This window comes from Ylistrum balloti, unplaced genomic scaffold, assembly GCF_031769215.1.
Source record: "Ylistrum balloti isolate Yb309-2 unplaced genomic scaffold, AGI_CSIRO_Ybal_v1 Utg369590, whole genome shotgun sequence".
NCBI classification, from domain to species: domain Eukaryota; kingdom Metazoa; phylum Mollusca; class Bivalvia; order Pectinida; family Pectinidae; genus Ylistrum; species Ylistrum balloti.
The window spans coordinates 492,660-519,821 of NW_026781876.1; the positions used below are offsets into that span (position 1 = coordinate 492,660).

The window sequence follows — 27,162 nt, forward strand, 5'->3', positions numbered from 1 at the left end:
TCTTCTAAAGACCCAAATATGGTAGAATCAAATGTTCTTCATAAATGAAAGTGTTTTAAGGTGCTTACCAAAATGAGTCTCACATTTCATCCTGGGGAGGAATTTTTTTTTTTTTTTAGACATTACTGTAATTTTCATAGTAAAATTGTGGGGTATTTTTTTAGCAGATGATTGGTAATTTCCTACAAACAAAAATATGAACAAATTTGGTTGGAATTCTACCAAAATATTAAAGAGGAGTAGACTTTTGAAGAAAAACTTACCGGACGACGCAGGGCAAACGACACAAAGTGGATGGCACAAAACGACAGACAAAGCACCCTTCGCCTCAGATGACCGAAAAAAAAGACGAGTCAGTTTGAAAATTACTAAGCTTTTTAATATAATTTATTTTTAAATGATTTTATTATCCACATCTCAAAAAATGAACAGGAGAAATTATTTGTCATAAAAGTTAGCACGATAAATTTGAAAAAGAAAATAATAAGATTTCTAATACTCAAAAGAGATTTAACTTGTTGCCGGAAATTAGTTCAGTAAAGTTTTGTATTTCAGAATGACCATTTCACATTTTTTTGGCTGCGAACGTCCATACTTGCATATCTTATTTTGAAAAAAAAAGATTTATAAATTGTCACTTTTGACAGCTATTTCCTATTTTATGTAAATAGCGAGTTGTAGACCGAAAGATGAAAAACCAACTTTATTTAAATAGTTGGTGTTGTAAAAATGAAGTTTACCATGATATGTATCTCATTTGAGTAAAAAAAATAAAAAATTAAAAATTAGAATCTAACCCTTTAGAAAAGGTGTACACATAATATATATAAATCACTTTCACGCCATAAATATATTTTGATTTTTATTTTCATCAAAATATCATTCTGTTCAAATGATGATTTTATATAATACATGAGTACTTCTGGGTCACACACATTAAGCTAACTCATGCGTCTCTGTGATTTAGTGATGTCATAAGAAACGAAATTAGTCACGTGTCCGATAAACATGTCGATCATTTCAGGTGAACGAATTTGCTGTCGTATCTTTGGATATATTTTTTTAAATACTGGAATTTCACTGATCAATTTTTAAATAAATTTTATGGTGTGTACACATTTCAAGACATTTATGTATTTGTTTTGTGGCATTTCATCAGCATAGCGTAGCTGTCGAAAAAAAAATCATTTTTAAGGATCCGAAACTAATGTGCCAAGTATAACATATGTCCCAGGGTTACATGGTGGGTGTCATCGGTGAGGAAGCTTACTTTTCCGGATCACTTGGGCTTATTCTAATGCTATTTTCCACATGTCTCCCGATTGAATATATTCTTTTGCAAGTTTTGCTACATTATCAACAAAGTGTCAGAACTTTCATTACTTTGATTTCCCCTGCGTTCCAGACCGATTCAGGAACGTTAGAGTTACGTCCCCTCTTCCTTCGGCTATTTCCGTCACATCGCGTATTGATTTTCGATGTAAACATGGCAGACTGCAGATGATGACTGCATATGTAATGACGAAAGTGTATCTGTCAAGCTGCTTGTGTACTCTTCAACGACTGTAACTGACAAGTTTGAAAAGGTATATAATGCTCGCATGCTTTTTGACATAACGTTTCGAAGTTGCTTCTTATGTGTCGGATAAGAGCCGTAAAACTGGTTGCAAACGCGTCTGTCGTTGACGTTGTACCCCCCCCCCCCTTTCTCCGGTAAAGAAAGATTCGACGTTTCGTTGTGCTTTTAAAGCTACGAAATAATTTAATATGTTGACATATAAGTTCCTTTATCCTGATTGGATAGGATATTCAATAATTACCTACGATGTACATATACCTCCAATTTCAAATCTTGAACTGTACTGTTCAGATATAGAAAGGCATTTTGGTATGTACTGATCAACTTTAACATGAAAGCATCCACCTGGTATCGAACATACAGCCTCAAGCAAGTTAAAGCGAAGTCCCTGACTGTACGTACTATACAGTAAAATTGACTCACAATGATCTGGATGTTGATAATTTGAAAAACTTAGCAGTCCAGGCTGAAATGTTAGGGAACATATTTCTGTAACATTTACTAGTATGGACAATTCAATTTCTCATCCCGAAACATGTTTTTGGAATAAATGAACTTTTCTCTGCTAACAACTTGTGATATTCTTGACATATTTGTCAGTAAGCATAAGAAGTAGTCTGTAATCAGCATATATGGCAATCACGCAGTTGTAATATATAGCTTTAACAAGTATTGTTTTAAAAGCACTTACCTTTATGTTTAGTCTTGTGTCATAGGTTCGATATCTATTGATAAAACATTCTATAAGCATAGTTATGTAACACATTTTTCTATTGGATGAATTTCATTATTTCTGACGCTAGCCCAAATATGGCTACTGTCTTTACGGTTGAGGCAGGCGTCCGAAATTGACTAACCGTGCTACAGGAACCGGTGAGGTACGAATGTGTAACAAACGTGTCTAACATGTATGCGAATGTTTCGTTTTTCTTAGCAAGTGCATGAGACTGTTTTGATTTGAACACAACTGAATTAGTAAGCTTTGTGACAAGACTTTGTTTATATACCATACCAGATATAAAATGATCAGAGTACACACGAATATAGGCATAACTTGATTCCACCAAATTGGATCTGTTGATGCGACACAGCCATGTTTGGCGCCTTTTTTCTGATAATTCCTGGCATGCGTTTCCCTGGTTTAATATGACTGACGGTAGTCTGAAGAATGACTTGTGGGTGTTACACCCGCCTCGGTTAGCACAGCCAATAACCGCACAGAAAACTACCATAGTGTAGATTATGTTGATGAGTCACCTTAATTACATATGCAAAACACGCCTTGGGGTTGTACGCCATGATGGCGGCTTAATAAAATAGCGAAAGTGCAGTGATGTCTCATGAAATTGGTCTATAGGTGATTTAATTTAAATTATGATGAAATGCGTAAACATGTCATCAAAATGTGAAGTGGAGAATATGAAGATAATACTCTTTGTAAAATATTCTGATAACTTTTTCTTCACTTCAAGTGAGTTGGCCGATATACCTATAAATTTCAGAATGAGAATATCATGTTACTGTAACAGTAATAATTTTTATCGAGCTCTTTTGGAGCTTTATAGATAAAGTCTTGAGTTACGTTAATTTTGGTCATGATATTAGAAGCTGAGTCAAAATATTTTATAAGTCTATGTAGCAATTAATAAAGGCGGCAATCTTTCATCTTTCTTCAAAATTGAGAGGGGCTGCCATCAAGGGAACCCAGTTGCTCCGTATATTTTCATATTGTTTGCTGAGATACTTGCAATTAAACTTAGAAATAATAAAGGTATAAAAGGTATAAAGGTAGATAACTCACCGTTTTTACTTTCTCAATATGCTGATGATACTACTATTATCTTAGATGGATCCAAAAAATCTTTTGAAAGAATCTTTAGTTGAACTTGACAAATTTGCAAATATTTCTGGCCTGAAAATAAATGAAAATAAGACACAAGTCATATAGATAGGGGACTAAAAAATATAGTGAGGAAACCTATTTTCCAGAAATGAACTCACATTGGGGAAGATGTAAATTTGTTCTGTTAGGTTAAGAATTCAATTTTGATTTACATTTGATACCCAAATTAAACTATGATGAAAAGTTAGTAAAGCTGAAGGTAATATTAAAGAACTTGGGTAAAAAATTTTTGAAAATTTACTGTCTGTACTATTCTGAGAAGGACACAAAGAATTTTGTTGCAGAGCCTTTTCAAACTCTAATGACAACTTGAGTGGAAAGTAGGCAGAGCTTCTTATCTCCAGTATGTACATAAATACAAGCATATTATCCTATCCCCTAAATAAGAAAGAAAATAGGAGCGTGGTCAGGGTGGCAAATTTGCTAGCGGCACTATTTTATAAACAGTTATATTCATTAAGAGTCATTATCCAGATGAAGAATCCTTGTCACTCAGAGAGCTGAGAAATTTCAGGAAGTTGTTGTGGACATGTTATTTTGATGACTTGAATTTTGCAGAAATGTTATTGGCAAATGACAGTGGACTCGGAATAGTCTAGATGCCGAAAGTCTGCAATCCAGACGGAAATGTTGGGGAACTAATTTCTGTAACATCATTTGTGCACACTGGTCTGGAAATTCAAATTCCAGTTCCTGGAAAATACTTTTTCAGAACAGAATGGACTTTTCTTAGTGGTTTACTAGCAATAGTGTGGATTTTTTTTTTGTTACCTTGTGAAGAATATTTAGCAGACAAAATGCAAGACTGGTAGTCTGACAAATGAACATTTTTTTATACCGACGTGAGTGAATATGTCCCTTTTTGCATACACAGTAAAAGTTTGGCATTAAGATAAAATTGTTTTTTTACACATACATTGAACAAATGTTTATTTATATTTATTTACTTCATTCAACATGTTTGTATTTGACTTCTTGATTTCTGAAAAAAATACAAAGTTATGACAAAGAAAAATCCTGCCAGTTGTTTCTAAAGAAATTACTTATTTTGCTACTTATTATGCAGTAGAAGCTCATAAACCATTGCGGAAAAGTGAGTTAGAAAATGCTATGCTAACAGAAGAAAATATTAAATTCACAAACATTTAAATGAACATATTTATTATGCTATTATTAACATAGATTAAACATTCAAACATACACTTCCAAATAACTACTAATGCATTTATGATATGATTTTTTGAATTTGAGTATGGTTTTTTTTTATACTTTTGCTGGACTCGCTAAACTTTTATTTTCAGTTTCAGAAAACAGTTCACATATCAGCACATCAACGTAAAGCATTCCAAAATGTCGTAAGTACAGTGATTCAACTCTTTTTTTATACTTATTGGTACCAAATCTGACTATTCCCTGAAATATTATGGTATATGAAATGCTAGGCTTATCTTTTCCAGTTCTACAGATATTACTTCTTATTCCGAAGCTCCTATTTACTGTAGACAGATAACTGAAGCTCCTATTTACTGAAGTCAGATAACTGAAGCTCCTATTTACTGTAGTCAGATAACTGAAGGTCCTATTTACTGTAGACAGATGACTGAAGCTCCTATTTACTGTAGTCAGATAACTGAAGCTCCTATTTACTGTAGACAGATGACTGAAGCTCCTATTTACTGTAGTCAGATAACTGAAGCTCCTATTTACTGTAGTCAGATAACTGAAGCTCCTATTTACTGTAGTCAGATAACTGAAGCTTCTATTTACTGTAGTCAGATAACTGAAACTCCTATTTACTGTAGACAGATAACTGAAGCTCCTATTTACTGTAGCCAGATAACTGAAGCTCCTATTTACTGTAGTCAGATAACTGAAGCTCCTGTTTACTGTAGTCAGATAACTGAAGCTCCTGTTTACTGTAGTCAGATAACTGAAGCTCCTATTTACTGTAGTCAGATAACTAAAGCTCCTATTTACTGTAGTCAGATAACTAAAGCTCCTATTTACTGTAGTCAGATAACTGAAGCTCCTGTTTACTGTAGTCAGATAACTGAAGCTCCTGTTTACTGTAGTCAGATAACTGAAGCCCCGGTAGCCAGATAACTGAAGCTCCTATTTACTGTAGTCAGATAACTGAAGCTCCTGTTTACTGTAGTCAGATAACTGAAGCTCCTGTTTACTGTAGTCAGATAACTGAAGCTCCTATTTACTGTAGTCAGATAACTAAAGCTCCTATTTACTGTAGTCAGATAACTAAAGCTCCTATTTACTGTAGTCAGATAACTGAAGCTCCTGTTTACTGTAGTCAGATAACTGAAGCTCCTGTTTACTGTAGTCAGATAACTGAAGCCCCGGTAGCCAGATAACTGAAGCTCCTATTTACTGTAGTCAGATAACTGAAGCTCCTATTTACTGTAGTCAGATAACTGAAGCTCCTATTTACTGTAGTCAGATAACTGAAGCTCCTGTTTACTGTAGTCAGATAAATGAAGGTCCTATTTATTGTAGTCAGATAACTGAAGCTGCTATTACTGTAGTCAGATAACTGAAGCTCCTGTTTACTGTAGTCAGATAACTTAAGCTCCTATTTACTGAAGTCAGATAACTGAAACTCCTATTTACTGTAGCCAGATAACTTAAGCTCCTGTTTACTGAAGTCAGATAACTGAAGCTCCTATTTACTGTAGTCAGATAACTGAAGCTCCTATTTACTGTAGACAGATGACTGAAGCTCCTATTTACTGTAGTCAGATAACTTAAGCTCCTAGTTACTGTAATCAGATAACTGAAGCTCCTATTTATTGTAGTCAGATAACTAAAGCTCCTGTTTACTGTAGCCATATTACCATTTTCGTTTAGTAGGCATGGCTATTCTGGCTCCAACTATGACAGATACGTGGAAAGAACAGAGACATCCACTCTCCACAAGATGAAGGAGACATTCTGGACGACAAAACAGGTTGTCATACAAAAGCTTGGTAAAAAGGAGGATGAACATGTAGTTGCATCAGATTCGCAGCTTGATTCTAAACTTGAAGTGAGTTCAGACCAGATATTGATGTAGTTGTTTCTTTGTTATTTTAATGGAAAGCTTTGTGGAATAGATGATGATCAAAAACTGTTTCCAGATTTTTTGTAAAGATAATAAGAAGTGATTGGTAAATTCTTTTCATGCAAAATATGTTTCCTATTAGGAACTCAAAAAATGGTGGCTGTAGACAATAGAAATGTAGTACTGTTGAAACTGTTTCACTTTTGTCAGTGTTGCTTGTCCATCTATCCTGAAATTGTTCCTTTTGAGATATAGATATTTTGATAGAATTAAGTTTGAATTTAAAGTTTGAATTAAAAAACAAATTATCATATTTTCTTATTTATTCATTGAAGGTGTTTAGGGCAATTCAGAAATCATCGATGGAACTTCTACGTGTGATAGAGAAGTACCAGGACCGTCTTTGTGGTATGTAATATTTGTGCAATAAGGAAGAATATTTGCAATGACTAGGTATTTTATGTGCTATTTACATGAAAGCTATTTCTCTTGATAATATTTTAATTACACATTATCCAGAGACGTATCTAGGAATCATAACTTGCCTTTTCATTGTCATGACCTCGTAAATTTTACACAGCATGAAAAGGTAACTATAATTATGTAACTTGCTGTTAAGTTGAGACTGCACCCTACACATGTAAATACGGTACATGCTTCCTGGTATGTTGTTACGAACACATCTGTGCTGTTTTTGTCAATGTTCTATGGAGGAAGAAGTATATATCAGATTAATGATGCATGTGTCTGTTTTTAGCTCTGTCACAAGACGAGAATGGAATGGGAAGATTCTTGAAGTCCCAGAGTAACATTGATAAAACAAGAGCTGGTAAAATGATGGCTGCAGTGGGAAAATCTCAGAGCTTTGCTGCTCAACAAAGGTATATTGTTGTATTTAGTCTAACATACAAAAAGATATGGTTAACCAGCTCTTTTGTTTAATAATGAGAATTGATCAAAACATGTTATTACATATGACGTCAAATTGATAGATCCAAACAAATGTGTTTTTATTCGCAGGCTATCGTTGCGTGTTCCACTAGTTCGTCTTTATCAGGAAGTTGAAACGTTTCGTTACCGCGCCATCTCTGATACGTTGATGACAATAAACAGAATGGAGGGTGCGCGTACAGAATATAGGGGAGCCCTTTTATGGATGAAAGCAGTCTCGGAGGAACTAGATCCAGATACTTTTAAACAATTGGAAAAATTTAGGAAGGTAAGAATTTCTTTACATTTGGTATTAACTCACATTCTCTATCTCCTATTACTACAACTACCCCTTAAACAGAGTGCTTGGTCTCATCAGTTCCTAGAATACTTATTCCACATCCCTGGACCTGAGATATTTTTCATAATCACTTGATGTTAATATTTCGAAAATATAAAATTCTGTTCTTTCATCGAAGAGATGTCTCCCCTTGATGATTTTTTATGTCTATATCACACATGAAGGTAAAAGATTATTGGTTTACTAGTTTTGACGATGATCCTGTGTTTATACAAGTGTCTTTTCAGGATGTTAATAATAACTATATTAAGAGTGGTAACATTAGATGCACCCACTTACATATTTTTCATTAAAAAAAGCAGAAAATACATATTTATGTAAAAATTGCAAAATAAAATCAATCTGGAAAGTTCTTCCAGTATATCCTACATCATGATCCCAAATAACAGCATGCCAAAACACAGCAGGATCTGAGAGTAGGAAAATATGTAATTTTGATAAAGTTCTCAGAGCCAAAATACACCCAACTGACCAGGTCCCACATGACCCTGACCTCCATTACAGATGTGTCATCTCTGATATTAAAAGTGGCATGAAGGTTACACCAATATCTTAAACCTCAGCTTCCTAGACTTTGCCATGTGATTAACAAACACACTCCAAATTATAATTCAAAAACCATATATAGATAATGTGTTATATTAAAAGAAATGGATGACCACATTCTGGAAAGAGTGACAACACAGAAGGGTGGATCTATGTTAAGGCAAACCTTTTCTATATTGTGGGATGAAATGTATTAATGAAATATAAATGTTCATTCCATCTGTGTTATACAGGTACAGGGACAGGTGAGAAAGACGAAGGCAAGATTTGACAAACTGAAGTTAGATGTGATGCAGAAGGTGGATCTATTAGCGGCCAGTCGCTGTAACATGTTCTCTCATGTCCTAGCTAACTATCAGTCCACACTACTTCATTTCTGGGAGAAAACTTCCCGCACCCTTTCTGCCGTCGCTGAGAGCTTCAAAGGCTATCAACACTACGAGTTCAGTGTCATCAAAGTGAGTTTGATCTTGGTTTACATTTAGGTTCAGGGGGCTGCTGTGACAGAGCGGTTAAAGCATTTGATTGTCATTAGCCCTCCACCTCTGGGTCACAGGGTTTAGGCCCACTATGTACTGGCTTCAGGTAGGTGGTTTTTCTCTAGAAAAATCTGGCACATCTTTAAATGACTCTGGCTTTTAATAGGATGTAAAGCAACATTATTACGATAAAAACGATATCAGGTCAGTGTAATTATTTATATACACGAGAGGAAGGTTAAGGTTGTTATATAGACAAGTGACGCTCAGAATAAAGATGACAGATCAGGATTACTTGTTAGTCAGTAAAAGCAGTCACTATAATTTGTATCTTTGTTTGTATTTTCATCGCCTTACAAATAACTGATTGTTGTCATGTAATATTTATCTACATTTCAGGAATTAGCTGAGCCAAGTAAGCAATTGGAGAATTCCTCACGCCTAGAACCTGCAGAGCGTGACACAGATGAGGAGTTTGACCCCACAGCGTAAGTGATCTGATAAACCAAAACTAAATGTGTTATTGACATGTTTTTGAGGTGTGTTAAAACATGAACATAAATGTTGAATTCTTTGACTCTTGATCAATTTTTTTTACATGAGGATGTATTAAACATCAAACTTTGATTTAAATGTGTTTAAAGTTGTGATGTACGCGAACATTCATTTGGAATTCGGAATGTTCGACTTTTCCTTGCTTTTGTACATCAGTAAATCATCTGCCCGTGTATTTAATGGAATAGAGCAATCTTGTAATGTTCTATTTGTACAAAGTATTGAAATACATTCAAATCATCCAATTTACTTATGACAATTCATATATAGCATAGAATTTACTTTGCTGAGGAAATGTATAATAGTTAAGATTAAAAAGAAATGGGAAAGAAAGCAACTGTATTTCGAGACCATTGTCTAAAGATATATTCCAAAGAAAACAAAAAAAAATTGTAGCCCCCTCCCACCCAGGACTCCAGGTTTTGTTTAAAGGTACCATTTATAGAATTTAATTGATAATTTGCTTGGAAGTAATAGGTAAGAAACAAAACCATTTAAAGAAGTGATTGATTTGGGAGTGCTTGGGTTAAAAAGGTGTTTTCCTGAAACAGTCGGCATGGTCTAAGAAACGACGGTCTCCTGTAATACAGATTTAATTGCACAGCAAATGCATTGTGTTGTTGTTATATCTTACTTTGTTGACATGTTCTGTATTTTGGGTTATTCACATTTACTGGTAGTAAAATATTTGCGACTCATTAATTTGAAATTTTCTTTCATTTCTTATTGTAATTGTCATTATTCACATTAAATATGGATACTGATAGCATTTCAGGATTTCTTTTTCTGATGACAGAAAATGACAGAAAGAATTATAGCTTGTGAATATTCCCAATATACAGTTACTGTTGTTAGTAGTTCTTATAGTTTAGATGTGCTAGATTATATGTTGTGGTACATACATTAGTAATTATGACTTGGACATTGCTTAGATTCTGTGGATACTTACTTTTGCAAACTGACTTCTGTACAAAATCTTGCCTGACAAAATTTCTACTGTTTTCACTGATTGAGTCGTTTTTGTCTTAAATTTGACATAAAATACTGTTTTGTGATGAACTGTTTATGATTGCTATTTTGATTTTATTTGCAAAAGTAAATATTGCACAAATTCTAATTGATCTATATATTGTACTGATAGTACTGTTGCTCTGCTAGTCTAGCATTCCCATATTTTATAGGATTACCCCCCCCCCCCCCCCACCCCCCCCCCCCCCCCCCCCCCCCCCCCCCCAAAAAAAAATCATGAAAAATAAAAAAAATTGCAACTCAAGCTGATATTGACTCTGATTAGTCTAACATTATAAAACAAATCATTTCATTTGGTGTGTGTTGTCATTGAAATTTCAAATTTAAATTTTGTGACAATTTTGATAATATATTGTATACAGATTTAATGAATAAATTTTTTGTCATATTTTACCCATTTCAGCAGATTAATTCATATTTTGAAAGAAATTGTTCATATAATCAAAAAATGATTTTTTTTCTTTGAAATTGGTGTATTGAGTTAAGACACATGAAGTATTTGGACAGTGTATGTTTATGCTTAGTGTAGAAGTATTTGGACAATGTATGTTAATGCTTAGTGTATTGAATTAAGACACATGAAGTATTTGGACAGCGTATGTTAATGCTTAGTGTGTTTTGGCATGCATTGTATTTCTAGCTAATGTTTAGTGTTGTAACACTTACCTTGATGTTGTTTGTGGTCAAGTGTAGCCTTGTTGATCCAGTCACCATTTACTGACTGGCCTCAGTTAGAACTACAATACTAACTACTGTCAAGCTTTCACTAAACAGATTATCAACTATCAAGTCACCACTACACAGATTACCCACTATCCAGTCACCACTACACAGATTACCCACTATTGAGTCACCACTACACAGATTACCCTCTATCCAGTCACAACTACACAGTTTACTTACTATCCAGTCACCACTACACAGATTACCCTCTATCCAGTCACCACTACACAGATTACTTACTATCCAGTCACCACTACACAGATTACCCACTATCGAGTCACCACTACACAGACTACCCACTATCCAGTCACCACTACACAGATTACCCACTATCGAGTCACCACTACACAGACTACCCACTATCCAGTCACCAATACACAGATTACCCACTATCCAGTCACCACTACACAGATTACCCTCAATAGAGTCACCACTACACAGATTACCCTCAATAAAGTCACCACTACACAGATTACCCTCAATAAAGTCACCACTACACAGATTACCCTCTATCCAGTCACCACTACACAGATTATCCACTATCCAGTCACCACTACACAGATTACCCTCAATAAAGTCACCACTACACAGATTACATTCAATAAAGTCACCACTACACAGATTACCCACTATCCAGTCACCACTACACAGATTACCCTCTATCCAGTCACCACTACACAGATTACCCTCAATAAAGTCACCACTACACAGATTACATTCAATAAAGTCACCACTACACAGATTACCCACTATCCAGTCACCACTACACAGATTACCCTCTATCCAGTCACCACTACACAGATTATCCACTATCCAGTCACCACTACACAGATTACCCTCAATAAAGTCACCACTACACAGATTACATTCAATAAAGTCACCACTACACAGATTACCCACTATCCAGTCACCACTACACAGATTACACTCAATAAAGTCACCACTACACAGATTACCCACTATCCAGTCACCACTACACAGATTACACTCAATAAAGTCACCACTACACAGATTACACTCAATAAAGTCACCACTACACAGATTACCCTCAATAAAGTCACCACTACACAGATTACCCTCAATAAAGTCACTACTACACAGATTACCCTCTATAATGTCACAACTTAACAGATTTCCCACTATTCAGCCATTACTGAACTGATTAGTTGATATCTATCCTTCTAGAGTCAATGGTAGCTACCATATGCAGCAGAAATTATCGCAGTATCCTCAAAATCACAGTTCTTTTATTAGCAACTCTGGTGAAAGGATCATCAAGGCTCCACTGAATGTACTAGTGTTGTTAGATATTGTAATGTACTAGCGTGTGCTTTTGCTGTTTTGACCAGTGCATTAGAGCAAGACAATGAAGATGAGTCAGCAGACCATAGTCCTGTGCTTCAACCATCCTGTTTGACCGATGATACTGGGCAGAATTGTCCTGATCAGGACCATGATGATAAAGGCATTCAAGCCAACCCTGCTCAGGAAATATCCAAAATACCCACCCCAAATCATCATACATCTAACCATGAGATTCTGGATCCTGTTTCACAGGACGATCTTATAGATTTACAAGTCGACTCTGATAGTGACAGGTAGATATACAGGACTATCTTATAGACTTACAAGTCAGCTGTGATAGAGACAGGTAGATATACAGGACTATCTTATAGACTTACAAGTCAGCTGTGATAGTGACAGGTAGATATACAGGACTATCTTATAGATAGATTACAAGTCTTATAGACTTACAAGTCAGCTGTGATAGTGACAGGTAGATATACAGGACTATCTTATAGACTTACAAGTCAGCTGTGATAGTGACAGGTAGATATACAGGACTATCTTATAGACTTACAAGTCAGCTGTGATAGTGACAGGTAGATATACAGGACTATCTTATAGATTTACAAGTTGACTCTGATAGTGACAGGTAGATATACAGGACTATCTTATAGACTTACAAGTCAGCTGTGATAGTGACAGGTAGATATACAGGACTATCTTATAGACTTACAAGTCAGCTGTGATAGTGACAAGATATACAGGACTATCTTATAGACTTACAAGTCAGCTGTGATAGTGACAGGTAGATATACAGGACTATCTTATAGACTTACAAGTCAGCTGTGATAGTGACAGATAGATATACAGGAATATCTTATAGACTTACAAGTCAGCTTTGATAGTGACAGGTAGATATATAGGACTATCTTATAGACTTACAAGTCAGCTGTGATAGTGACAGGTAGATATAGGACAGGACTTACAAGTCAGCTGTGATAGTGACAGGTAGATATACAGGACTATCTTATAGACTTACAAGTCAGCTTTGATAGAGACAGGTAGATATACAGGACTATCTTATAGATTTACAAGTTGACTCTGATAGTGACAGGTAGATATACAGGACTATCTTATAGACTTACAAGTCAGCTGTGATAGAGACAGGTAGATATACAGGACTATCTTATAGACTTACAAGTCAGCTGTGATAGTGACAGGTAGATATACAGGACTATCTTATAGACTTACAAGTCAGCTGTGATAGTGACAGGTAGATATACAGGACTATCTTATAGACTTACAAGTCAGCTGTGATAGAGACAGGTAGATATACAGGACTATCTTATAGACTTACAAGTCAGCTGTGATAGAGACAGGTAGATATACAGGACTATCTTATAGACTTACAAGTCAGCTGTGATAGTGACAGGTAGATATACAGGACTATCTTATAGACTTACAAGTCGACTCTGATAGTGACAGGTAGATATACAGGACTATCTTATAGACTTACAAGTCAGCTGTGATAGTGACAGGTAGATATACAGGACTATCTTATAGACTTACAAGTCTACTGTGATAGTGACAGGTAGATATACAGAACAAGACAATCTCATTGTCAACTCAGGTAGTAAAAATAATGTGTTGACAATCTGTTTATCTGTTACAGTTCACAAATTTTGCTTTTTGTAAATGTCCTGTATATCATCTATACCCTTTAGGAATTTTTGAACTTAGTAGATCTTGCTAGTGCTAACGAGGATGGAAGGATTAGAAATTTCTCACTAAGCCATTATGTTTTAATTGTACATTATTCAAGGATGCCATGATATAGTGAATGTTTCTGATTTTTGTTCAGGTTAAGGGGATGGTGTTTTAGTGTTTTTAGTTGCATCTTTATAGATCAAAAGTACTAGGTTAAAAAGGGAATAGAACTTTAGATTTAACGAATTGATCCACTGAAACCAATGACTGATTCTTATCAAGGTTGACTTCTAAGGGTTTGTAAAATGGTGGCAGTACACAAGCTGATGGTGTCATACAAATGATGTGTTACAGGTTGCTATCCCTGGAGGATGAGAGTGCAGGAGAGGATGAAAAACGGCAAAGGGGAAGTCTTCAGAACCTGTACGAAGGGGAGTCGGATAATACAGAAGGTAAGGTCAGATCTACATTAAGTAAATGTCACAAATGGCGTACCTGATGTTAGTTTTCAAGTTCCAATTTGATTGAACTGCTTGAAATATCCCTCTTAAGAGCATTGGAAATGTTGGTGTATATGAAGATTGGTCACAGCATTGTTGACCATGATCTAAATTAATGCTGTGACCTCTGACCTCTGGGGTATTTGAATTAGCAGTAAACTTAAGATGGTTTCTGGATAAATTGTTTTTCTTAGCAGAGTTCATTGCCTTGACAACAGGCAGGGTCATTTTGAGTTGGGGTTCACCATAGAACCGTTGTATGCCATTCAGAGCTGGTATGGTAAAGTATCTTAACAAAGGCTATAACGACATGAACACAGACAGGTCTGTTTCTCAGCCTCCTGTGAAACGCAAACAAACCTGAGTGGCGATCATCAAACCACAAATGACACTCTAATGAATGAGGTATCATCCCCCCACCCCCTCCAATCTCCACCAACACAATCCTAGTCTACTATGTTTGTATTGAAATATGTATATCGTACATATATTATACTTATGAATATGTTTGTCGAGACTTTTGACTAATACTGACAACAATGCTAGTTTACAGTGATATCAATCAAGTCTTTGATCAAAATATATATTCATGTGTTGGGGTAGTACCAGGATTACAAATGGCTTTGTTAAACCTCAGTCTCATTGTTTCAGAAAAACGACTAGAAGGAAAGACCGACACACAAGATGATGGTCAGTCTTTCATGGAGTTTGGGGACTTTGTAGATGATTCTCAAGAAGACTTTGATTTTAGTGGAAAAATTTTATCATTACAACGGAATCATCCTATGTCAAAACTGGATAAAAGTAAGTTGTTTTTATTGTGATCAGTCAATTTGGATGAGATATGTGTTTCTCTTACCCAGGTGAGGTGTAGCCACAATTATAGCTTACTGAGATTTCCTTCTTTGAGCTTAGGATTAAGATAGACAGATTTTCCTTTCCTAAATATGATGTCACATTGACAATGCAAAGTATTGGGGTAGGAGTCCAGCAGGTTAAAGAGAGAAAAAAATCAGTCGTCCCGTTGTTGGTGAGATTTGGAATCTCGGTTCTCAGGGGAGGATTATTAAGTTGCAATTACTACAAGTCTCATGTTAGCCATCTTGATAATCTTCCTCCTTGGATTGAAATCCCCCTAGCTATCTCCCCCCCCCCCCTCCCCCCTGGGATGTGAGTGATTGTATTATTCCATTTAGTACTTAATCAAACTGACCTTTATTACAGATCTCTTTGGTTAAGTGAGTTGAGGTCTTATAATTTCTTTTTCAACACACAGTAGGTTCGGAGTAATGGCATTTGTGTAATAGCATGTATACAGAATATGATTTCAAGTATGTAGATGTTTTTATGAACCAACAATGTCTGTTAGGCCTGTTGGCCTCTTGTTATTTTTGCAAATGAATCACTTTTTTGAATAGTTCTAAGGAAATTTATTGGAATTTTATTGTACCTTTGAAACTCATTGTCTCAAAATCACATGCATTGAAATTCCGTTTGAGTATTTTTTCACCTTCTATATCTTTGTATTTCAGTTCAGATGACTCAAATTTCATTGGGTCAAAATTTGGGTTAAGTTGAAGTGATTTTTCATTTCCTTGAATTGTAAAGCAAGGGAAAAGTCATTTGTTGTCTCGAAATTAATTTTTGTCAAAACATTGGGTCCATCGTACACACAACACTTGGTCACTGACGATTAATTACCAGTTTAATTATCCAATTAAATGTTGGTTTCTTAAAAAGTGTCACCATCCTGTAGCAGTGACTTACCTGGACAATAAAATTAGTACATTCACACAAAACATAGCTTGGTTGCATGTATCTTCAGGAACAATAAGAATGAAGCTGTCAAACCAGTACAAACTTTGTGATGAAATCTGATCCCCACAATTTAAAAAAAATTATTTTGAGCTTGTTAACTAAAGGACTGTGATCTGGCACTTTGTCAGATTTAGTGTATGGACAAAGAAGTGCGTGATTTGTTAAGTCTAGTGCTGTTACAATGTTTTCTATAACGGGTAAAAAATTTCCAGCGCTAATTTTTCATACGTTTATTTATTCATAATGAAGTCATAATGATATGATCTATGGCTTCATACATCATTTCTTGGAGCATACCAAAAGCAAATTAAAATTTCATTTTATGTCATTCCATAAAATACATGATGTATATGTGCTTGGTCAGTGAGGGTTTTGCACATGTGTGCGGGACGGAACGACGTGAGTACAATTTCATTTGATTGGAGTTGTTATTACATGTTTTGTTATTTGGGTCAATAAACATGAAAGGAGAAAGTAGGATAAATTCATTTGTTTATTTACTGCCATTTCGAATATCATATGCTGTTTGTGTGCTATCGTAGCCCTATTTCGTTCAGGAAACTGATATCGTCAACCTTATTTATACACTTCACTTGCGTCGAAATACGGATAAGTCGAAATATATTACACAGGTAAAAATATATCTCACTGATGTTCAACTTAAACTGTTCCAATTATCCTGGCATTTTTTTACTTCCCTGCATTTCAATCCTGTTACAGATGACTGTAAATCATATCATAGGTTTTGTTTATTTGTCAGGAGAAAATAAAGCAAAGGAAAACTAAAAAAAAAGTTGCACATTATCTTTACTTCAAATATTGCTTTAATATATGAATAAAATAGTGGTAAATTTGATGTGAATAAATACGCAGTGAAGAATTTGTCTTTTACTATGAAGTCATTGTCTTTTCTCTGTCACACGTATCTGTAGACCTTGACCTCACCGAGTGCTTCAGTGACCACCAGTGTGTCATTAGTGGTAGTTAATGCCATTGGGTGCCACAGGCCATCAGCCTGTGTCAGAAGTGGCCGCTGGAACTGACCGTCCGGTTTTAGGAGAAAGACCCTGTCATTGTTATTATCGGCCACAAATAGATGACCATACCTGTCACAACAAACACCGTAGGGTTGCAGTGTTTGGTTATCACGTGTGCCATATGTACCTTGTTGGGACAGGTACTCTCCCGTGGGGGAGAATACCTTTATGTTAGGTGCAGCAGTGTCTGTGACCAAGATGTTCCCAAGACTGTTGACAGACACATAGAAGGGGTCGACAAGTGCATTTGTGCCCTCCTTGGTACGGGCGGAGATGGTGTTCATGAGTCGCCCGTCTTTTGGATCATGTACAGTCAGTTGGAGTTTCTGACAGTCCACTACTATGATTTGGCCATTGTTATTAGTGGTGATGCCACGCGGGTTACGAAAATGTCCTTTGATTGAGAAGACATGCCTGCCTGTTGGTGTAAACACCTTGACATCCTCACATTCACGATCTGTAACAGCAATGTTTGAGTTTGCTAACACAGTTAAATCAAATGGTGTTCCAATCTTTCCTTCACCCTCCCCACAAAATACAAGCTTCTTCTCACCATTTCTACTGAAAACTTTGATGTTTTTGTTGTCACGGTCAGCTATGACAAAGTTGTTGTCCTTGGTGATGGCTACTCCTGTAGGCCACACATCCTTTATATCCTCATTACACTTGGATGAAAATGAAATCGTTTTTTGAGGGGTGTTCCGAACTGGAGGCAGCAATGTGGAGGCAAGACTGGTTGTCATTGCAGCAGATTCATTGTTAGCCAGAGGTACATGTCCTAGACTGAGGGTGCCAAACAGAATGGATACTGCTTCCTTGGTCGGACATGTTGGGGTGAAGTTAAGACCAAGCTTGTTGTTAATGCCGTCCAGTTCGAGATGTTTAAGTTGTGTGAGGCGACGTGTGACCAAATGGTGAAGTGACAAGAGTTCTTCCCCTTGTCCATGAGCTAGGAGGCGCTCCAAGTATTGTGCATTATCATCTAGGGAGTGTTGTGCCTGTTCCAATCCAAGAATTTTCTCCTCCAACAATTGTTTCTCTTTTGCACATGCAGATGCGACACGGTTCATCGTTGTGGTTTTGTACTCGTCGATCATAGTATGAAGCATGTTTGCTTGGTTTTCTAAACCAGAGAAAAGTTTTAACTTTGATTCCTCTACAGTTGAACGGAGAGTAGCTAGGAAGGTACAATACTTAGTGATAGACGGAATTTGTTTGACGAGACCTCTCAGCATACTTTCCATTGTCAATCTATACCGGGGCATGGCAGTGTCTATTGAGCAAGTGCTATGACCCTGGTGATCTGATGACATACATTGGCCACAGACAATATCCTCACACTTGTTGCAAAATGTTGTCACACATTCCTGGGGATGGTATATGCACATCAGTAGTTGATGTGCCCGGATATCATGGTCGTACATTCCCATTTTGATTTGTTGGTATGGTGCCACCTGGTGACTGCGTGTGACTTTTGTACGGTGATGGGCATCACTGCAGCTGTCACAAATGTGATCCCGACAGTCAAGACAAAGTGCAGTTGCAAGAGATGACTTTCCTGTAAAGGCACAGTAATCACATGGTGGCGTGGGGCCGTGTTTGTATGTGAAGAGCTCCACCAGATGTTTCAGGAAGTTGTTGATGGGGAAGTTTTGTGCATTCATTCTGGATGCACATGTTGGACAAGGAAACACTTCCTCTATATCACTTTCTTCAACCTTGGAGGATCTACTTTTACCTTCATTTTCTGTCGATGAATAACCTGAATCACTGGATGGAATATTCTGCGTAGTTTGTGGTTTTTTGTCTGAATGGGATTCCTTGCTAGTGTTGTCTTCAGATTGGAACTTTTTTGTTGTCTTGTCTTTGGAATCACTATTTTGGCTACTGTTGTCTTGTACATTGGACCTGCTGAGTCTCTGAACACATTCCACACACAGGCTGTGGAGACAGGGCAGAAGGAGGGGGATGGTAAACTGGTTAGAACAGCCTGGGCATTTCAGGAAATCTGTTTCCAGCAGCTCTGCCAATGTTTGTTTACCCTCCCCACTAACCCCGGAAGTATTACCTCTCTCCATGGTCACCTTGAAATAAAGAAAAGTAAAACAAACATTGTTAGACACATCCAGTCAACCAGTCTAAAATCAATAGCATCTTGGTTAGTGTTTATATAAATCACTTAACTGCAACACAAAGTATTACACCACAACTATACCTCTAAATTTGGAGATTCTCTTATATTTATGTTGTCTGGAAAGGATATGAGGAATGTGTGAAATATTTGAGTCAACACAGACATTCCTATATATTTTTGTGGGAAGATTTCAGATGTCTATCTCCGGGCTGTGTTATTTTTTTTTTTTTTTTTATCACTGATCAGCAAAGATATACTCTTCTCATATTTATTGAGCAAATACACCTATGCCTGGTAATAAGTCAATCCACATCTACTTCAGTTATAGTAGAGATCGCTGCCAATGCCATATTGTCCACTGATAAGCCCATCTCCCTAACTTTAAGTTAGAGACAATGTTGACTCCCTTTGCTTAATGCAATAGTATATACAATATGTACTAAATTATTGCAATGCATGGCACAAATTTGTATCGGTTTTCATACTGATAGGAACCTTATCAAAGTAGTGCATAGAAGGAATGTTGATATACAATGTTCTACAACACATTTATATTACACTCATAAGGTCACCTGCCAACCCCAATACCTATTGCTATCCAGGTTTTTATATTGATAAACAGCATCAAAATTGACTGGTAATTGGTTTGTCATGGGAAGTAACTCTTACCTGGAAAAAAAACCTTTACCTTTAAGTTAAGAATTAGAAATCTTCATCAGTGACACTGTTACACTATGGGAATTAAGGGGAAGTAATCCATAATTCTCGGGTCATTTCTTGAAGTAAGGATGTCCTCTTGATACACTATACTCAAAATTGATTTACTTTAGTGATGAGTATCACTAGAGCACCGATATAGTCAACAAAAGGTCCAGGGTCTACATTTATATCAAGGTTCAAACAGTCTTCTGCTACCTGAGGTTTTTCTTACGTAAACTCCCGAGAAAATGTTAAAACATGTACTTTGTCTCTATTTTCTGCACTTTTACATTTCCAAGATTCAGTGATATGACTTTATCTTAAAGGAATTAAGATCTAGATTTAGTGATAATATTACACAACATAGCTATAGGCTGCTGAGTTAGTTATATAAAACTCACCTGTCTAGGGTTGGTAGGTGTCTGTGATAGATGTTACACAGAACTGTCATAGAAGGTATGTTTTTAAGTTACCTACGACGACACTGTCAATGGCACCAGTGCTATTGTAATCCCACTGGCTATTATAGTGTGTTCCAGAAAAGCTCCTTAACAGATTAAGTTTTTCATGCAGTGTTAACATGTTGAACTCTTTCAACTTCACTCCAGAAATTTTTTTCTGTGTTGTTTATGCCAATTATTACATTAACCAAGATTTGGGGTTTTTTATTTAAAAAATCTTCATTTTAGTCGCGATAATCTACTTGAAGTCAATCAAAGATCTTTATTTATTTTAGGATTCCTGATCTGGTCAAGTTGATTCAGGGGACAAATGTAACAAATTTAAACAAGTTTTAATGGAAAGGAAATTTTTAAAACTTATATTTGCATCTCCTTAATTCATTCCTTTCCTTTAAGCAATATACAAGTCAGACAAGTGCCCTTTAAAGTTGCTAGAGATATAAGTAAGTTAAAACAACTAATTTTTAAAGTTTCTGGAGCCATGAAAATTGTTTGCCTTGTCTTATTTTGAGCTTTTCAAAATTTGCAACCTGTAACCTTCGTGAAAAAAGCAAAATATGGAACAGACTATAATCAGTCGCCTGTGTCTGTCATTGCAAGTGGTCTGATTGTACTGTATTGAATATTCAGTTGATTGGTTGTTTTCCCCGAGTTTAGTTCTATAGAGCATCATAGTAGAAAACAATCGTTTAGCATTGAATTATAGGAAACTTACAAAAAATGAAACTGTGATGCTAAAACTCTTTATTATGTAACAAAAGGTTTAAATATTAATCAATGTTACTGGAAAATTGATTACCACAATCCTTGTTGTTTTATTGTAGTAGTCATTATTATTTTTAAAAATCCAGTATTAAGCTGACAATGCTTTCTTAGATTATTGATTAGTTGATTGATCAGGTATTGAAAAGAGGCCTTTCACTACTCTTAAATAGCTGAGCTTTTACTTAAGCCATTACATGACACATGATACAAGAGCTGTGAATGACAAAACGTCTGCCAGACTTATCTATAATGCTTACTGATCTGGTATTCAGAGTAAGGACATTGTAAAAGTGCTGGTATTGTCATTATAAATAGAGTCTTGCCGTTGGATAGCTGTTTTGTAAATATTTAATTGACTAGTATCGAACTTTGAATTTTAATGTGTGGGCGATTTCAGTAATGAAGTTTCAAATTGATTTCAAGTTCATATGGTATAGTATGACATTCAATATTGCTATTCACTATTATCAAGGTATAAAGGACATTACATACAAATATTTTAGTCTCATATTTTATGCCTTTCAATTTTTACTGTCAACATAACAGTTACAAATATTATTCATCTATATTATACTACGCCTACCAATATTTCAAAATTTGTAGGAGGAAGTTAGAAACTGCTTTTCAGTTATCTTTTGTATATGATTAAACACAAAGAGAAACAATCAAATTTTAGCTCACCAGGCCTGGATGGTAATAGTTCCTTTTGAACCCCCTACCCAAAGTGGCTACCAATGGGTTATTATACCTGGTAAATATAAAACAAGTGTCTGAAAGGGTTGATTTTAAGACCATGCCCCAATTTTCTTGGTACCCCTTAAAATAAACCCTTTTAGATACTTATTATAGCCTACTGGTAGTCATTTTGGGTGGGGGGTTTAAAAGGAACTCTTTCCGCCTGGATGGTATCAACTTTTTCCTTTAAATAACTTCTTCTCAATAACCAATTGACCAAATGTTTTGATATAGTTTGGAAAAAGAAATGACCATGACATATATTCAAGGTCACAGGGGTCAAATTTGTTAAAACATTTAAATGATTTCTTCTCATGCACTATGTGACCTAAAGGCATGATGTTTGGATGCTATGTTCCTAGTATGAAGTCCAACAAAATTGCAAAGAGAAATTACCTGGACCTCTTGTTTTTAGTGGTAATTAAAACTGCTAATATAAAACTTGTATAGTATCGTGTAAAAAAAATTTCAGCTGTTCTGTACTCCACCAAATGAAATTGTTTCAGTAAAAATCAACACATATTAATTTTACTTTGACATATGTTGAAAAGATGACAAGAAGATATAAAGTTGTCTTCTCCTTCCAAATAAGGGAGGTTTGTTGGGAGCTAATCATAACTTACCTGAGGACATTAAGGCCTATTCAGTCACCATTGTCATCCACTGGGCTTCATGCAAGAAATACTAAATGTACAGGTCTTACTTTCGTCATTTGTATATATTTCAGTGTTCGAGGAAGAAATGCAAATATCATTAAGATTTCAATTATAGGTCTGTAAACATTGTATTGATACTTTGTTTGTATTGCTCAGTCAGCCTCGGTATCACTCATTAGAAAATATATTGTTATCAGGATTAAAAGTCATTCTGCATGAGTTTAAGTGGCCATTACAAATATTTTATATAAATAAATAAGTTATTTTAAGGTAAATGGCCTAAAGCAGAGTGCTAATGTGTTTGCCATGTTCTAACTTGCGTTGTTGTCTGTCAATGTACTTTTGTGAAGAGATACATACTGTACATTCCAAAAGTTATAGCATGGTACACAGAAATATTGTGTGTTGGACAGGCTGGTTTGTATCATGTATTATGCTTGCCATGTAAAAGTAAGGTCTAATTTTAAATATGGTATATTTTTAACGGAATCACAAGGCGTAGTGAAGAGCTTAAAGGTCGCAGGAATCAAATGTGTTAAAATCTTTAAACCACTTTTTCTTAATAATGGAAAATAAGCCAGTAACAAGTTTAGATAATGCATTATAATGTAAGTACTTATTAATGATTTTTACTAACAGTTCTGATATGGGGACTGTAGCATCCTGAGATGAAGGTCTACCAAGTTTGTTCAATTTAATGACCTTGACTGACTTTCAAGGTCACAGGGGTCAAATGTTTGAGTATTGGTATTCATTTTCAGTTGGAATTAGAAAACAGGTAAAAATGATTTAGTCAAGGAGGTTTCAATGTTTTAGAAAACTTCAGTGCAGAGCGCTGAGAGTTGGATTTATAAAAATTTCTGTAATTTCCATATACTTTTTCAATGCTCTACAGGCTTTGATCTGTATGCCTAATATCGGAAAGGGCCAACAGACCTCTTGTTTATCTCTGTAGCATTTTTTTCCCAAACACATTATATGCCACCAATTTTTAAAACTAAAACTAGAAAAGAAAGATATTGAGATTCAGTAAATAATTGGAAGCAGGAAGAGTGAGTTACCAAATTAATCTGTAAAAGATTATCTTTTAACAGGTAAACAGGACCTGCTTTGCGATGATATTGAACAGGATGAGGCGGAGAAGGATGATATGACGATTCTCAATGAGATTTTAAATGCCCCATCAACAGGAGGGGATGACTTCACGCGGGAATGGCAGGCAGTATTTGGAAACGTGCCACTCTCATCAGGAACAACTTACACACCTGTGGAAAGTGACCAACCAGCTCAGCCCGCCGAGTTCATGCCATCAAATCTGCTTGACCTCAGCAAGCACATAACCAATCAGTCTAGTAAGTTTGAGATTCCTTTAATTTGATTGGTCAAAATTCACATTCTATTAAAGTCCTTGGATTCCTCTCAGTATCTTGAAATATCTGCCTGTCTTGTTTGTTTTCTTTGTATTGATGGAAGTTAAGGTATATATATATTCTGTCTTTGATTGGAGTTAAACTCTGTTCAAGAGTCCAGCATTTATCCTGATTGGGCCATGGAAAAAAATTCAATCACTCTTAAATAGCATTCAAATTAAATACTTTTTTTATTACAAAAAGGAAATTCTGATAAAGCTGTTTGAATTATCTCCCTTATACTTCATAAATTTTATGGATGGACTTTATATAGGGACAACAATTGTGATATGAAAGAAAAACAAAAAAACAAAGAGTAATTTTACCTCTAATAACGTTAGAGGTAAAGATACACTGCTTTACATACAACTTAGCAGGTGTTGTGTAAAAATCATCATTCGTGTAAAATTGAATAAAACACCGAACCCATTCTAATAATAAGCATATTGGGACACTTTCTCAAGTTCGTGATTTCCAGCAATACTTTACAATATACTTAACCAATAGAAAGACTCACAGCTGTATTGTTAGCATCAAAGATATTCTTTACTTCCTAACAAAATACCTGGTATGATAGTCACTGAAATAGAACCACAGGCTTGATGTATATGGTCCTTTTCTCTGAACTTGTGTAACACATTTCATGTTGTGGCTATAGTGAAGATGTTAAATGCTTACTTGAAACAAAAAAAAATAAATAAATAAACTTTTTTTTCAAAAAACAGTAGTGGTATGGGTTGTCATATTACTTGTATATCATTCTCAAGACAGAAATACACCTTAAGTTACTTTGTGTTTCTATTGAAGGTGCCCCAACTCACACAGCAACACAAAGCTCCAAACAAAACAATGCTTCCGGACAGGAACCACAGCAATCAAAACCTAAAGGAGCTAGTAAAAAGGTAAGGGAGATAGAACTTTATAACCCAAAGGAGCTGGTATAGAGGTAAGGAGGATACAAACTTTATAACCCAAAGGAGCTGGTATAGAGGTAAGGGAGATTGGAGGGGTCTTAACCCTTTCGGCACCAATTATCTCTTAAAATGTACAGCTCAGCGCCAAATATTTTCAGGAAAATATCTGAAAACAATGGCAGCATTACTGAAACAAGCATATCTTGGCTAATAATAAAGATATTAACTTGTCAACCAAAGTCACCTACGGCCTGTCTGGATGTCGACTTTAGTCGCCTACGGTGCCGAAAGGGTTAAGGTGCATTACAAAAAATTGTGAATTTCATGAATTTCATTCTCAGGGGTCTCACATTCCCCTGTAGGCAAGTGGTAAAGTTTACTATAGTTTATATATGGAAATATTTCAGAATTTGTTAGAATTATAAACGAAGGATGACAGCTTGATGGTATGCAAATATCGAACCTGGCTGACCCCCATGGGCTGATGGGTGGGGCCAAAAAGGTCAGATGGACTTAAATTTCCAAAGTCTTCTTCTAAAACACTTGCATGTGGTAGATTCAAATGCTTTTTGCAATTGGAGGGGCTTTAAGGAGCTTTGCTGAAATTGTGAATTTGATGACCTGAGGGTTTCACATTTCTCCCTGGGGAGGAGGTGAGTTTACTATAATTGTTGTAGAAAAAATGCATTTTGAGCACAAACGGGATGAGAATTGGTAAGTATAGGATGACGATTTTATTGGTATGCAAATATTGACACTGGCTTACTTTCATCAATGTCACAATTACTTTTAAATGACACTTGAAGGCTTCTTACCCTATAACCTTTATATTCAATATTACATATCCCAGGTGACCATCAAGGCCACAAATCCGCCTGTAAATATAAAATTGTTTTTGTGATGAAACACATTGGTTTTTGTGACTACATTTTACCAATATAACATTTTTTTGCTTGCCAGGGCGAGAAAAAGGACATGTCAGCATGGTTCAACTTATTTGCAGACCTTGATCCTCTTTCCAATCCAGATGCCATCGGGAGATCAGCAGACGACATGACAGATGCCCAGATGTAGAAGTGTACAGATTCTTTCTTTTGTAGTATTAGAATGATCCAATCTTGCAATATGTCAATCATTTCATACAATCTACAATGACCACAAGGAATTCATACAATCTACAATGACTACAAGGAATTCATACAATCTACAGTGACTACAAGGAATTAATTTCCAGATACAGAGATTTATAGTTGTCTAGTAAATGAATGTGTACTGCAGAATTTAGAGATGCTAAAATCCATCTGTTTTTTTTTATTATTTACAAAAACCAGATTAAGAAGGTCCCTTATATTATGTATTAAGTACCTTCCTGGTATTGTTTAATTTTGGTCTGAGAAATTAGCTTTTGTTAGCTAAAGGTAATACTTAATACTTATGTGGAATTTTTGTTTTGTAACATAATATTGATATAATGAAGAGAGTATGATAATTGTGTTGATATTATGTAAGTTTTTCTACATCTGCAGCTTCCGGTTAGTAAGCCACTTGTTATAGAATTAAATAGAAGGTATAAGAGAAATTGAATATACATGTGTTATCCTACCTTCTTTAACCATAGACCCTGAATCTCCAGTGCTTATTCTTCTTAATGAAGGGGCACTTATCATTTTTCATCAGAATTCTTAGACAAGCATTGATCAAGTCAGGATTTTAAAAAGGTCTGCACAAACATAAACATTCTGGAAAAGAAAATTTAATGCCTTCACAACTACTGTAATATTTTCCTTTTGTAACCCAGAACAGAAATATAATTTGTTGACTTCATTTTTTGAATCTGCTAAACTTGTGACTTACAGATACTTTATATTAGTGGAAACATCGGC

The 27,162-nt window shown here is 35.6% G+C and overlaps 1 protein-coding gene across 1 annotated transcript; it reads left to right on the top strand.

The window, feature by feature from the left end:
* Window positions 1–1,536: 1,536 nt before the first annotated feature.
* Window positions 1,537–26,572, top strand: LOC132544707 (islet cell autoantigen 1-like). Its single transcript, XM_060208350.1, has 14 exons — window positions 1,537–1,586; window positions 4,790–4,837; window positions 6,342–6,519; window positions 6,870–6,942; window positions 7,292–7,415; window positions 7,555–7,753; window positions 8,605–8,829; window positions 9,250–9,338; window positions 12,507–12,755; window positions 14,506–14,603; window positions 15,303–15,455; window positions 24,051–24,308; window positions 25,173–25,267; window positions 26,240–26,572. Exons 2-14 carry the CDS (start codon window positions 4,833–4,835, stop codon window positions 26,351–26,353), a joined length of 1,860 nt encoding a protein of 619 aa, XP_060064333.1. The 5' UTR covers window positions 1,537–1,586; window positions 4,790–4,832; the 3' UTR covers window positions 26,354–26,572.
* Window positions 26,573–27,162: the final 590 nt, after the last annotated feature.

What these genes read in the sequence shown, in the direction of transcription:
- LOC132544707 (XM_060208350.1), top strand. An exon ending in GGAGTCGGATAATACAGAAG is followed by an intron (nt 14,604 to 15,302) that starts GTAAGGTCAGAT and finishes TCATTGTTTCAG; the next exon opens with AAAAACGACTAGAAGGAAAG. An exon ending in GCACATAACCAATCAGTCTA is followed by an intron (nt 24,309 to 25,172) that starts GTAAGTTTGAGA and finishes TTTCTATTGAAG; the next exon opens with GTGCCCCAACTCACACAGCA.